The sequence below is a fragment of the Rhinopithecus roxellana genome, chromosome 5, assembly GCF_007565055.1.
Source record: "Rhinopithecus roxellana isolate Shanxi Qingling chromosome 5, ASM756505v1, whole genome shotgun sequence".
Lineage (NCBI taxonomy): Eukaryota > Metazoa > Chordata > Mammalia > Primates > Cercopithecidae > Rhinopithecus > Rhinopithecus roxellana.
This window is the reverse complement of record NC_044553.1, coordinates 29337939-29350580: the sequence shown is the minus strand read 5'-3', so window position 1 is coordinate 29350580 and position 12642 is coordinate 29337939. Positions and strand designations below refer to the sequence as shown.

The 12642-nt window shown below is 43.1% G+C and overlaps 2 protein-coding genes across 8 annotated transcripts in view; one reads left to right on the top strand and one right to left on the bottom strand.

Moving 5' to 3' along the window:
* GANC (glucosidase alpha, neutral C) overlaps nucleotides 1–10853 on the bottom strand; it is a 95805-nt gene extending 84952 nt beyond the window's left edge. Inside the window, exons 1-4 of one of the 3 annotated variants that reach the window (XM_010367025.2) lie at nucleotides 10740–10853; nucleotides 9674–9784; nucleotides 7418–7480; nucleotides 4927–5035 (exon numbers count right to left, since the gene is read on the bottom strand). In XM_010367025.2, the coding sequence (XP_010365327.2) occupies nucleotides 4927–5035; nucleotides 7418–7480; nucleotides 9674–9702 (201 nt within the window). In that variant the 5' untranslated portion in view covers nucleotides 9703–9784; nucleotides 10740–10853. Of the gene's footprint in view, nucleotides 1–2373; nucleotides 2582–4926; nucleotides 5036–7417; nucleotides 7481–9673; nucleotides 10015–10136; nucleotides 10527–10739 lie in introns of those variants that run through there. The other 2 variants (XM_010367026.2, XM_030930424.1) reach the window with 2 other exon arrangements.
* TMEM87A (transmembrane protein 87A) overlaps nucleotides 10600–12642 on the top strand; it is a 65351-nt gene continuing 63308 nt past the window's right edge. For 2 of the 5 annotated variants that reach the window (XM_010367027.2, XM_030930429.1), the window contains exons 1-2: nucleotides 10631–10929; nucleotides 12055–12115. In XM_010367027.2, coding sequence (XP_010365329.1) covers nucleotides 10786–10929; nucleotides 12055–12115 — 205 coding nt within the window. In that variant the 5' untranslated portion in view covers nucleotides 10631–10785. Of the gene's footprint in view, nucleotides 10930–12054; nucleotides 12116–12642 lie in introns of all 5 variants that reach the window. The other 3 variants (XM_010367028.2, XM_030930431.1, XM_030930430.1) reach the window with 3 other exon arrangements.

Genomic DNA, 12642 nt, shown 5'->3' with positions numbered 1-12642 from the left:
AGTAGGAAAAAAAAGAAAACAACAACTGAGTTCTACAAAAGCAGTCAACACTTTCCTGATCACTTTCTTTTTATTTTCTGGAAGCTTCTTTACTAAATATCTACCTGATTATTCTGTCATCAGGAATAAGCATAACACTATATTAGGACCCCATGTGAGAAAACTTACGCATCTGAACCTGCAACTAGTTTTTCTCCAAAGCCTGGATGTTCTGACCTTGTGACAACACACAGGTCAACATTCCAGCTTGTTTTGTAACAGATATACGTCCTAGGAACATCATGTTTGCTATGGACTGGTGTCTTCCCAAAATTTACTATTAAAGCCCTAACTACAATATGATGGTATTCAGAGATGAAGCCCTTGGGAGGTAATTAGGTTTAGATGAGGTCACGAGGTTGAGGAAATCCTCAGGAGTAGATTAGCGCCCTCATAAGAAAAGACCAGAGCTGGGCGCGGTGGCTCACGCCTGTAATCCCAGCACTTTGGGAGGCTGAGGCGGGTGGATCACGAGGTCGGGAGATTGAGACCATCCTGGCTAATACGGTGAAACCCCATCTCTACTAAAAATACAAAACATTAGCTGGGTGTGGTGGCGGGTGCCTGTAGTCCAGCTACTCGGGAGGCTGAGGCAGGAGAATGGCGTGAACTCGGGAGGTGGAGCTTGCAGTGAACTGAGATCGCACCACTGCGCTCCAGCCTGGGCGACAGAGCAAGACTCCATCTCAAAAAAAAAAAAAAAAAAAAGAAAAAAGAAAAGACCAGAGAGCTTGTGTACACACTCTCTCTCCACTATGTGAGGGCACAAGAAGAAGGGAGCCATCTACAAAGCAAGAAGAGAGCCCTCACCAGACAGTGAAGCTACTGGCAGTTTGATCTTGGAATTTACAGCCTTCAAAACTGCAAGAAATAAACATCTGTTGTTTAAGCTGCCAGCCTGTGGTATTTGGTTATGGCAGCCTAACACAATGTTGAATGAAGCTTGGTTCTGCTTCCTGGTTGTTTATTAAGGAGCAGATTGGGGAAGGGAATTGAGAGGGAGAAATTCAAAAATTAACAAATCTTGACAACTCCAAAGTTTCTGCTTTAAGGGTTTTAAAGGTGTAGGGGTAGGCAGGCACCAAGAGTGTTGGATTTATAAGAATCTGCCTGATCAGTGCAATTTGAGAACTGCAGCTGTGAGCTGAATATGATCCTCTTAGACCCTGGGCTGTCCCTCTCAACCTGAAATAAAAAGCTATCATTCTGAATAAGTGGATGTATGCAGCTTATTTTAAAACTTCAGATCACACTCATACCATATCTTAATGTGCAATCTCCTTGAAACACCCATCTCATCCCAGAAACCATTTTTAACAGTTCTTTGTTATTTAAAAACAAAATTTTTTTTGAGACAGAGTCTCATTGTGTTGCCCAGGCTGCAGTGCAGTGGCATAATCTTGGCTCAATACAACCTCTGACTCCCAGGTTCAAGCAATTTTCCTGCCTCAGCCTCCTGAGTAGCTGGGATTACAGGCATGTGCCACCACACCCAGCTAATTTTTGTATTTCTGTATTTTTTTTTTTTTAGAAGTGATTCTCCTGCCTCAGTCTCCTGAGTAGCTGGGACTACGGGCACACGCCACCATGCCTGGCTAATTTTTGTACTTTTTAGTAGAGATGGGTCTTACTATGTTGGTCAGGCTGGTCTTGAACTCCTGACCTTGTGATCTGCCCACCTTGGCCTTCCACAGTGCTGGGATTACAGGTGTGAGCCACTGCACTCGGCCTAATTTTTTCTTTTTTCATGCTGTCTTTGCCATATTCTAGGTCAACTTTTTTTGGACAGTGTCTCACTGTGTTGCCCAGGCTGCAGTGCAGTGGCACCATCTTGGCTCACTGCAACCTCTGCCTCCCAGGGTCAAGCGATTCTCATGTCTCAGCCTTTGGAGTAGCTGGGATTACAGGCATGCATCACCATGCCTGGCTAATTTGTGTAATTTTAGTAGAGACGGGGGTTTTGCCACGTTGGCCATAGCTGGTCTCGAACTCCTGGCCTCAAGTGATCTGTCTGCTTTAGCCTCCCAAAGTGCTGAGATTATAGGCGTGAGACACCATGCCCGGCGTAATAGAGGCTCTTTCACTATGCAATGAGCTGTATACAAGATGCAGGCAACATTAGCGATCACCATCACCTCTGTTGTCCCTAACAGACTGACAGAGGGCATGAAACCTTATGTGCCTACTAGTCATCTCAACACCACATGACAAGGAGGACATTAAAATGGAGTTCAGTGCAGAATTTCAGGGTGATCTCCCGAAATATATATTTGCATACATTTGCCTGAGATCAGTGCATGCAGATTCCTCATGTGGTTCCAATATTTCTAATACCTGAGCATGGAGTCTGTTCCAAGAGGTCCTCAAAGTTCTCAGTCTTGGGAGCTACGTTGCTGATGTCCCAGGTAATCTGTCCTTGTTTATCAGGCTCCTCAGCTTCCTTTTGAGCCAGGTGCTGTCTTGTGCTGAGATCCTGTGGCTCCTCCTGGATTGTGGTTTCTTTGCCTTTGAAGGTTGCTGGGCTCTGGTCTTGGCACCTGACCTGAACAGCATTGTCCCTCACTTTTTCAGGATCCAAAAAGAGAAACTGATCTACAGTAATGTAAAATGGCATATGTGGGTGTCCACCGCAAACTGGTATCACGCTGTGTTGAGAATTTTCATTTTGGGTCACCACTGATATTCAGGGTGATTTTGCCTCATTTACTTCACCTCAGCATGTCTTCATGACCAGGTGCTCAACATACTAAGCATTCTCAAGGATGGATAGGGATTCTTGCTCTGACTATGGACAACTACAACTCTCTCAGGTTAGACACAATGGAAACAGGAAAGAAAATGAGACAATGACAAGAAAAACACGACAGGAAGTTCTTGACATCTGGTTAAGGCCTAAAGACTCCTGGAAGGCCTCTGGTAGACTTGATGCATTTCCTGAAGCCGATTGCTTCTGCTGACCCTGAATAGAGTGGTTTGGCCAGGTGTCAGGCTATTAGATCACATGCAAACAGTGGTTGGCTCTCCAGGAAGGAAATTACTGCTGTCCCATTTTTTTTCCCCATGAACGGCTATCAAACTAGGCTACAAAAAGATATATAAACAACATGTATAAATAACAACATAAAAGGAGATCTGAATCAGCATTAGAGGACCTACGGCTTTGGGGGTTCCATAAGCTGAGAACTCAAATGTATCAAAGATACTAGGCAAGGAGGAAAACTACTCCAGAAAGATGGGTGGTATAAGAATCAGCATTAGGTTTTGGAGAAAGGCTAACTGCCCCATCTGTGCAGCTAAGAGAGATGAGCTAAGTGTACTGCCATAATAACTATGTTGTAGAAGTTGAGGACAGGGGATGGGGATAGAGAACACAGAACTATTGATATAAATCTAGCTCATATTTTGAATTTGGGCAAGAAAGTTATGAAAGAAGACTCTATATGACAAAAATCTCTAGAACTCCATAATGAAGCTAGTTTTCCTCACTGTACAATTGTTCTTTCTGTTTGGGAATAAAGTTTGGACCCATTTCTAAATTAAAGGCCTTACGATTATTATGGAGAACCCACTAATGTCAGCACAGCGCTGCAGGGCAGGAACTACGGTAGTTACACGGTTCACAGCTTTGCCATGAACGTCAACTTCCCAGAACCAGGACTTGTTAGTGAGTTGGTGCAGTTATTATCCAAGCAGTTACGGGACCCAGACCTAATGGCCTTAACTGTCTTTCAGTGATATGGATTACCAGTTAAGTCAGATAGGTCTCAGAGGCCTTAGAAACCCAGGATGCCTTTAGAATGCAGGGCGGATCTGAAAGTGAGGGTCAGGTTGAGGGCATCAGGTAGTAGTGCACAGTCACACGTCCTAGCACAGTCCATAGTGCTTCCTCTATGACTGGCCCATCTAAAGTAACATGGCAACTTCATGGGTGAGAGAAAGCACTTAAAATATACTTCCCTAACCCTCTCACTAGGCAAAAACTATGAAGTGAAGCAGCTCTAGTGAAGCAGCTCAGGTAAGGGAACACTTGTTACTTGGGTTTTCAACTGCTTAGTCCTTTTGCCTGTCCCCTGTTCCCCCTGGCCCACCTGCATTTTGAGATTTGGACATACCCTAAATTTGTACCTTGCTCAGGCTACAAATGCAACTGGGCATTGTGTAATAGTGTTAGAAAGCACGTGGGTGATAGCGTCTGACAGATGCAGGAGAAAATTTTGGTTACTAAATGTGAGACTCTGGGCAAGGGATTTTCTAGACTTCATTTTCCTTATCTGAAAACTGGGAAAATATAATGTACCTCTTAGATGTGTTATGAAGACTAATAAAAAGGAAATAACATTTGTGAGACATTTAGGAAAACATCTGATACACAGGCAATCTACATACTGATATTACTATAACTATTACAATATTATTACTATAAATGTGAAAAGATGACATTCATTTTTTCTTTCTTTTTTCTTTTTTGAGGGAGGGTCTAGCTGTGTCACCCAGGCTGAAGTGCAGCCGCACTCTCATGGCTCACTGCAGCCTCTACCTCCCAGGCTCAAGAGATCCTCCCATTTCAGCCTCCTGAGTAGCTGGGACTACAGGCATGCACGACTGTGCCTGGCTAATTTTTTGTACTTTTTGTAGAGATGGGTTTTCGCCATGTTACCCAGGCTGGTCTTGAACTCTTGGGCTTGAGCAATCTGCCCGCCTCTGCCTCCCAGAATGCTGGGATTATAGGCGTGAGCCACTCATCACTAAAAGGCCGATATTCCTTTTCTAATGAGGTTTACTTTTGAAGCATACATAGCTTTAATTGGCTTTTGTGGAAATTTACTTCATTCAGCCCCAATAAATACAGAAATAAATGATTCTTTGTAGAAAATACTTCCATCTCACCTTACTTGCTTCATTGATGATTTGGAACCTGGTGCTGTCTTCATCTGTTGTGACTGAGTCCAGTAATGCCTGATAGGTGGACTTCTTGGAAAGCCACTGTTTCTGACGCCTATAGATAAGGAGTATGCAGATGCTTGGTAATTATTTGTGATTGTCAGTATCCAACAGACTATATTATCACGGGGAAGTCATTAAAATTCACTATGATATTCAGGGAATTTCAGGGCACAAACAGCATTAGAACTATAATAAAGTGCTAATCAAGAACTTTAAGGCCGGGCGCAGTGGCTCAAGCCTGTAATCCCAGCACTTTGGGAGGCCGAGACGGGTGGATCACGAGGTCAGGAGATCGAGACCATCCTGGCTAACATGGTGAAACCCCATCTCTACTAAAAAAAAAAAATACAAAAAACTAGCTGGGCGAGGTGGCGGGCGCCTGTAGTCCCAGCTACTTGGGGGGCTGAGGCAGGAGAATGGCGTAAACCCGGGAGGCAGAGCTTGCAGTGAGCTGAGATCAGGCGGAGCTTGCAGTGAGCTGAGATCCGGCCACTGCATTCCAACCTGGGCGACAGAGCGAGACTCTGTCTCAAAAAAAAAAAAAAAAAAAAAGAACGTTATTATTAGAGTGCTAATAAGATGAGTATTAGTAAGAACACTAATAAAATTGATCAATATAACGTTGCTCAAAGGATGACATCTTGTCTCCTTTCTTGAGATGGTGGGGCAATTTTCATAGATGACAGTTGTGAGCTTGTTAATTTCCCTCCCTCTTTCCATGAAATGGACTTTAATAGTAACTAAGTAATTTCTAGTGGAAATTCAATAGAATCTAGTCATTTAACAAGGTTACCAGGCATTCACTGTAGACTTCCCTCTAGATACCTGTTCAGAATTAAAATAATACACTTTTCTTCCTATTGAACAGAGAGTGAATATGTTAGAAAGCTATACTGTATAACACAATTTTTGATAATTTCAGTTTCAAGATCACATAAAGACTTTTTTTTTAAAACGAAGATTGCAGCCGGGCGTGATGGCTCATGCCTATACTCCCAGTACTTTGGGAGGCCGAGTTGGGGGATCATCTGAGGTCAGGAGTTCAAGACCAGCCCGACCAACATGGTGAAACCCCCTCTCTACTAAAAATACAAAAAATTAGCCAGGCGTGGTGGCGCATGTCTGTAATCCCAGCTACTCAGGAGGCTGAGGCAGGAGAATCACTTGAACCCAGGCAGTGGAGGTTGCGATGAGCAGTGATTGCGCCACTGCACTCCAGCCTGGGTGACAGAGGGAGACTCCGTCTCAAAAAATAAATAAATAAAATAAAATGAAGATTTTAAAGGCATATTTTTTGTAGCTCTGGAGAAACAGGCAACCTTTTTTTTTCTTTGAGACGGAGTTTCACTCTTGTTGCCCAGGCTGGAGTGCAATGGCATGATCTCGGCTCACGACAACCTCTGCCTTCTAGTTCAAGCAATTCTCCTGCTTCAGCAAGTAGCTGAGATTACAGGTATGCGCCACCACGTCCGGCTAATTTTGTATTTTTAGTATAGACGGGGTTTCTCCATGTTGGTCAGGCTGGTCTTGAACTCCTGACCTCAGGTGATCTGCCTGCCTTGGCCTCCCAAAGTGCTGGGATTACAGGTGTGAGTCACCTCGCCCAACCAGGCAATCTTATATAATGGTGATAGGAGTACAAATGGTATAATTCCTATGGAGGGAAATTTGGCAATACTTAACACATTTCAAATGCCTTTACTCTTTGACCCAGTAATCCTACTCCTAGAAATGTATCCTATAAACACACATGCATGTGTAGAAAATGACCTATGTATAGTTCTTCATTGTGGTAGTGCTATTTTAGCAAAAGATTAAAAGCAACCCAAGGGTCTAGCAATAAGAGACAGACTGAATATCTACCCCATGGAATATTATGCAGCTGTAAAAAGGGGAAGCAATCTCCATGCACTCATATGAATTCCTCCTCAGAACAAACTATAAAACAGGAAAAAAAAACCTATTTGGTATAAGAAAGGGGTGATAACAAAAGAGAAAGGGAATAATATAAAAATACATGTATTTACAAAAAGAAATACTAGAAAGATAAATAAGAAATGATGGAATTTGGTTATTTGGGACAAGATGAGAAATGGGTAGAATGGGATAGGAGTGGAAGTAACATTTTTCAATGTATACCTCTTTATATTATTTTTGAACCATGTAAAAGTGTATCTATTCATAGCATCAAATTTTAAAAACTAGTTTAAAAATACTTTGGCTTTTAAAATAAAATAGCTGTTTACCGAAAAATTTAAATACTTCCGGAGTAAATGTATAAAGTTAAAAGCGAGTCTCCTGTCTGACGATTTCCTTAATTATTAAATTATCCTTTCCTTGGAAAGTCTATCAGTTCTAAAAAATTTAATAAGTATCAATTTTGAAATACTGTCAAGAAATGTTTTGATCTGGTTACTATATTTATCTTCCTTACCTGTAAAATGCGATCTTGTTGCAGTCTCTGAAAATGTTTTTATCCACAGCTTCATCTTCAACGCTAAATAAAATGACATTTTGAGAAATTTATTTTACACAGGGCTTGTGAGTCCAATTTTTGTACCTTCTCTAACTACAGTATAAACATGCAGAATAAACCTTTGGCGTCTATTCTGCAATGCAAAATTGTGTCACGGTCATAGTATAACATAATAGCACATTATGCTGCAGAACAATAGCCTTTTCTAAATCCTCTGAGGTAAACAACAAAGCATCAGGTTCTGGGATTACTCCGAGAGTAATGGGAAAAGATCACTGTCACTTAACAGGACATATTCTTTTGAAATAATGACTGAAGGTTATGACTCAAAAGTAAAATGTGAAGGAGCAAAGCCAAAACAGCATCCCAAAACGAACAAACCAAAACCAACAAACCAGACGGACTAACAACCATAACCCACCCACAGATTCATTCAACAAAATATTTGCAGAATACTCTTCCTGGGTGCTGGGCTCAGAGGAAGACATGGACTGTGCTCAAGCCGTCAGTAAGAGTTTTACCAAAAATCGCAATACAGGCCGGGCGCGGTGGCTCAAGCCTGTAATCCCAGCACTTTGGGAGGCCGAGACGGGCAGATCACGAGGTCAGGAGATCGAGACCATCCTGGCTAATACGGTGAAACCCCGTCTCTAATAAAAAAATACAAAAATCTAGCCGGGCGAGGTGGCGGGCGCCTGTAGTCCCAGCTACTCCGGAGGCTGAGGCAGGAGAATGGCGTAAACCCGGAAGGCGGAGCTTGCAGTGAGCTGAGATCCGGCCACTGCACTCCAGCCCGGGCAACAGAGCGAGACTCCGTCTCAAAAAAAAAAAAAAAAAAAAAATCGCAATACAAGCTGACAAATGCTTTAATAGACGTGCAAGGTGCTAGAATAAGAACAGAACAGACATAGAAGGGGAATTTCTTGCTTTTTAAGATGAGGTGACAATCTAGGGGCCATGTTTTTTTAAAACCAAGTTTCCAGAAGAGCCGTTTCTGGAATAAAACATGAATGAGATGTATGTGTATACTGCAGTTTGAGTATATGTATTTAAACTAGCCTCCATCTGATTAAAACAACTACAGATTATAACAAGAAAAAAAATAACACTGGCTTTCATGCACCGGTGTGGCTGAATGCATCTGTAGTCAGCATGTCCATGATTACGTAGAAAGCTATGACTGAACACAAATGTCAAAATATTATGAAAACGAGCCCAGGCATATATACCTGGCCATACTAAAAAACTGTCCTCCACTGAACTCAGTCTTTGTCTGTTTATTTTATTTAAAAAATTTTTTTGAGACAGGATCTCGCTCTGCTGCCTCGGTTGGAGCGAAGTGGCATGATCTTGGCTCGCTGCAACGGGCCGCCTCCTGGGCTCAGGCTATCCTCCTGCCGCAGCCTCTTGAGTAGCTGGGACTACAGGCCCACGTCACCATGTCTGGCTAACTTTAAATTTTTTTGTAGAGACAGGGATTCACCATGTTGCCCAGGCTGGTCTTGAACTCCTGGGTTCAAGCAATCTGCCCACCTACAGGCCTCCCAAAGTGCTGGGATTACAGGCATGAGCGACCCGGCCCAGTTTATTTTAATCAAGTGTACAAAGATTGGAGAATCTTTTGTTTCCTTTTTATAGCTTTGAAGAATTAACTCTGGGATGACATAGGAAGGGGGTGGTTATAGTTGAACTTGAAAAGCAACATGCCTGAAATTCATGTGTTAGAGTTCTGATTGCAACTTTTCCACTGTCAATATTATTTAACCATCCCTTTTTTTGGAGACAGGGTCTCACTTTGTTGCCCAAGCAGTGGCAAGATCACAGCTCACTGCAGCCTCCAAATCCATCCCCCCACTGGTATCCCAAGTAGCTGGGACTCCGAGGGGGCGGGGAGGGGGTCTCGAACTCCTGGACTCTAAGCGATGCTCCCGCCTTGGCCTCCCAAAGTGCTGTGGGATTACCTGCTTAAGCCACTGCACCCGGCCTATTTAACCATCCTGAAAGTATTTTACAAGATGCTATTAATATCAACTAACTCCCTGCGAATTGAGAGAAAAGATAAAGATGAGCAAATACCAAATACGCAAATAAGAAGTGCAATTAAAAACAATCAATGAAATCTTCAAAGCCAAAATGTTTTCAGGTACTTTCAGGTACTATTCCCCGCTTCTAGGGACCCTGGGGTCACTGGCTACAGAAGCACTTGGCCTTTACCTTATTTCCTCTTTCTCAGCTGCTTCCATGGCTTCTGTCACTCCGACCAGCTCCCAGCTCTCAAGACAAGCGCCCTGGGCGATCTTTTTAAAAAGACGATTGGATGTCTTTCTAAAATTACAACCAGCACTTCACCGTCAAGTTTCTGGAAAGGGAGTCCCCTCCCGATCCTCATGGAGTGACAAATCTTGACTCTTGCTCCTGGAATTTTTCAGGCCCAAACTAGCGTTTCTACAATGATTTATTTGGCAAATTTGTCTTGATTATGGGTGGCTGAGGAGGAACATGCTTTTGTTAGGAACCGAAATTGGCCAGCGGTGAGGGCGTGTACGCAATGAGTCCTAGCGGGTAAAAATCAAGAGCGTGTGAACCGGGAAATGCCAAGACGGCCTCCCCGACTGGGACGAAGCATCTACAGATCTACCTCAGTGGCGGGGTCACGCCACAGATTTTGAAAACTGACCCTCTCTGTCTCCGTTTTCGGTTAAGAGTGGCAAGTGCCGGCCGGGTCTTTGCTGGAGGTTAGGTCTCCGGCCAGATTCTACTGCAGCATCGTACTCTTCAGGGCTAGAAGGGGCCTTTGAAGGTTGTTACACTACCCAGTCTAGGAATCGCGTGTACTCCACCACCGCCGAATTCCAGCCTTTGCTTAAATACCACCCAAACCGGAGAACTCACTGCTGGACGCCAATTGAGCAGCCAGACTTAGTGCTTTTCCAGACTTTCTGGCCCCAATGTCTGACACTGACTTATAAGGTATGAGGGGCTGGGGCGAGCGGGAGAAGTAAAGAGCCAAATCCTGCACGGGGTGCCTGCCTGGTCCCAAAACCTTTAAGGGCTGGGACAGAGAAAAGACTCAGGCCGGGCTGGCATGTAGCGATCTCCCAAACCCAGCTGACTAGGTTCCAACAGAGTGACGCTTGCGCAGTAGGTCCAAAGTCTCACGGCGCAAAGACGACTGTCTGAGGGAGGGGCCGCTACGTCGCACAGCAAACCAGCCCCGCGACGTTTCCAGGACCCGGATAATCCCGCCCCCAGAGGAGAGCCGGAAGAAGGCGGGACGAACCGGAAGAGGGTGAAATGCTTTCGGTAGGCACTCCACGGCTGTGAAGATGGCGGCGGCTGCGTGGCTTCAGGTGTTACCTGTCGTTCTTCTGCTTCTGGGAGCTCAGCCGTCACCACTGTCGCTTTTCAGTGCGGGACCGGCACCCGTAGCTGCTGCCGACCGGTCCAAGTGGCAAATTCCGATACCGTCGGTGAGTATTCACTTCACTAGCATCTGAACCTAGAGGAGCAAGGGGAGGGGCTACGGCGGCCCAAGGGGTCCATGAAGGTTCCGCAAAAGTCTCTTCAAAAGGGGTGTGGTTGCCGGGATGGTCTGTGTGGCTGGCCAACTGGGACCCACCTCCCTGGAGGGGAAAGCCGCGCACTGATTAGGCTAGCGGGAATGTCAGGACCACTTCAGCAAGACAGGAGTGGTGGAGCGGCATCTCATCAGAAAAACAGAACTTTCAGTGTCTGACTTGAGATGTAAACTTGATGTACAAACGGAGAGTTGTTTATGTTTCAGATTATGTTTCACAGAATCCAGTGCCCCCGGGTTGGATAAGAAAGATACGTAAATAGAGTCTTCATTTCTTTCTTTCTTTTTTTTCCTCTGCACTTCTTGGTCCCTGAGTAATCCTGCTTACGAAATGATTCGACTTCGCTTCAACTTTGAAATGGCTATTCTAAGCTTTGCTGTGTAACTAGAAAGCATAGAGATTTTAAAAATGTGTTTTAACGTGGGAGTGGTTAAAATGGAAGAAATAGTACTTAAAATTTAATGTGGTAAGGCTAATCTTTCATTGGGATAAATAACTACATGGGTTGACCCTTTCTGCCCCTTACCCATTTTAAACCCTATTTCAGTAACAGGTGTAGTCCTGTGAGCAGACAAAAACCAGATGCAGGGAGGAAGTGCTGAAAACCATTAGCCCCATTAAACTTCCGTTGCCCTTTTTGTTTCATTCTGCCCTGCTCACCGATTGTAATGTCCAAATCTTATTTGGACTTTTGTATATGGCAAACATTATACCTTTTGTTCAGTGGTGAAGATTTTCAGGTGTTCAGTTAGGTTTTTGCTTATTACTAAAGTGGTTAATACTTAAGTCTTTTTAGATTTGAAAAATAAAACTCCGGTTATCTGCACACAGAATAGTTCATTTGAAAAAATGATTGGTTATTCTGAGCAGTGATTGGTGAGTAAAGGGAATGAACTGATTAAGGGGTACATCCCATAAAGATTTTAAGTTAAGTTGGAATTTCTAGCAGCCTTAGTTATATGATGCTTTGGTAATTGAAGCCATCTGAGGCTAATTATCTTTCCTTTATCTTTTCAGGGGAAAAATTATTTTAGTTTTGGAAAGATCCTCTTCAGAAATACCACTATCTTCCTGAAGTGTGAGTTTTTGAGTTTCATGAAGTTTTAATTTGAATTTTTAAAATTCCTAGGTAATGTTTTAAATTACCTATTTTTAAAGTTCTGAAATCTAATAGTCTGGCATTATCTAGGTATAAATATTTTTAGGATTACTAAGGTCCTTTCACTGAATCATCTTCAAAGTACTCGTGTGAACTTTGTTTTCTTCTGTTTTTCTGGCGTTTACATTGCGTATATACGCTATATATATATTATATGTTTATATATTGTTATATATTATATATTAATATATACATTATATACATTACATATATTGATATTTGTGCTATTTATACACATTGAATATTCAGTCACATGTCAGTCGAATTACATTTACAGTTGATACGTTCTGAGAAAAGCATCCTTAGGTGATTTTTGTCGTGCAAACGTCGTAGAGTATACTTAAAACTGGATGGCATACTTAAAACTGGATAGCACTACATGTCTAGTCTGTATGGAACAGCCTATTGCTCCTAGGCTATAAGCGTGTATAACATGTTATTGTGCT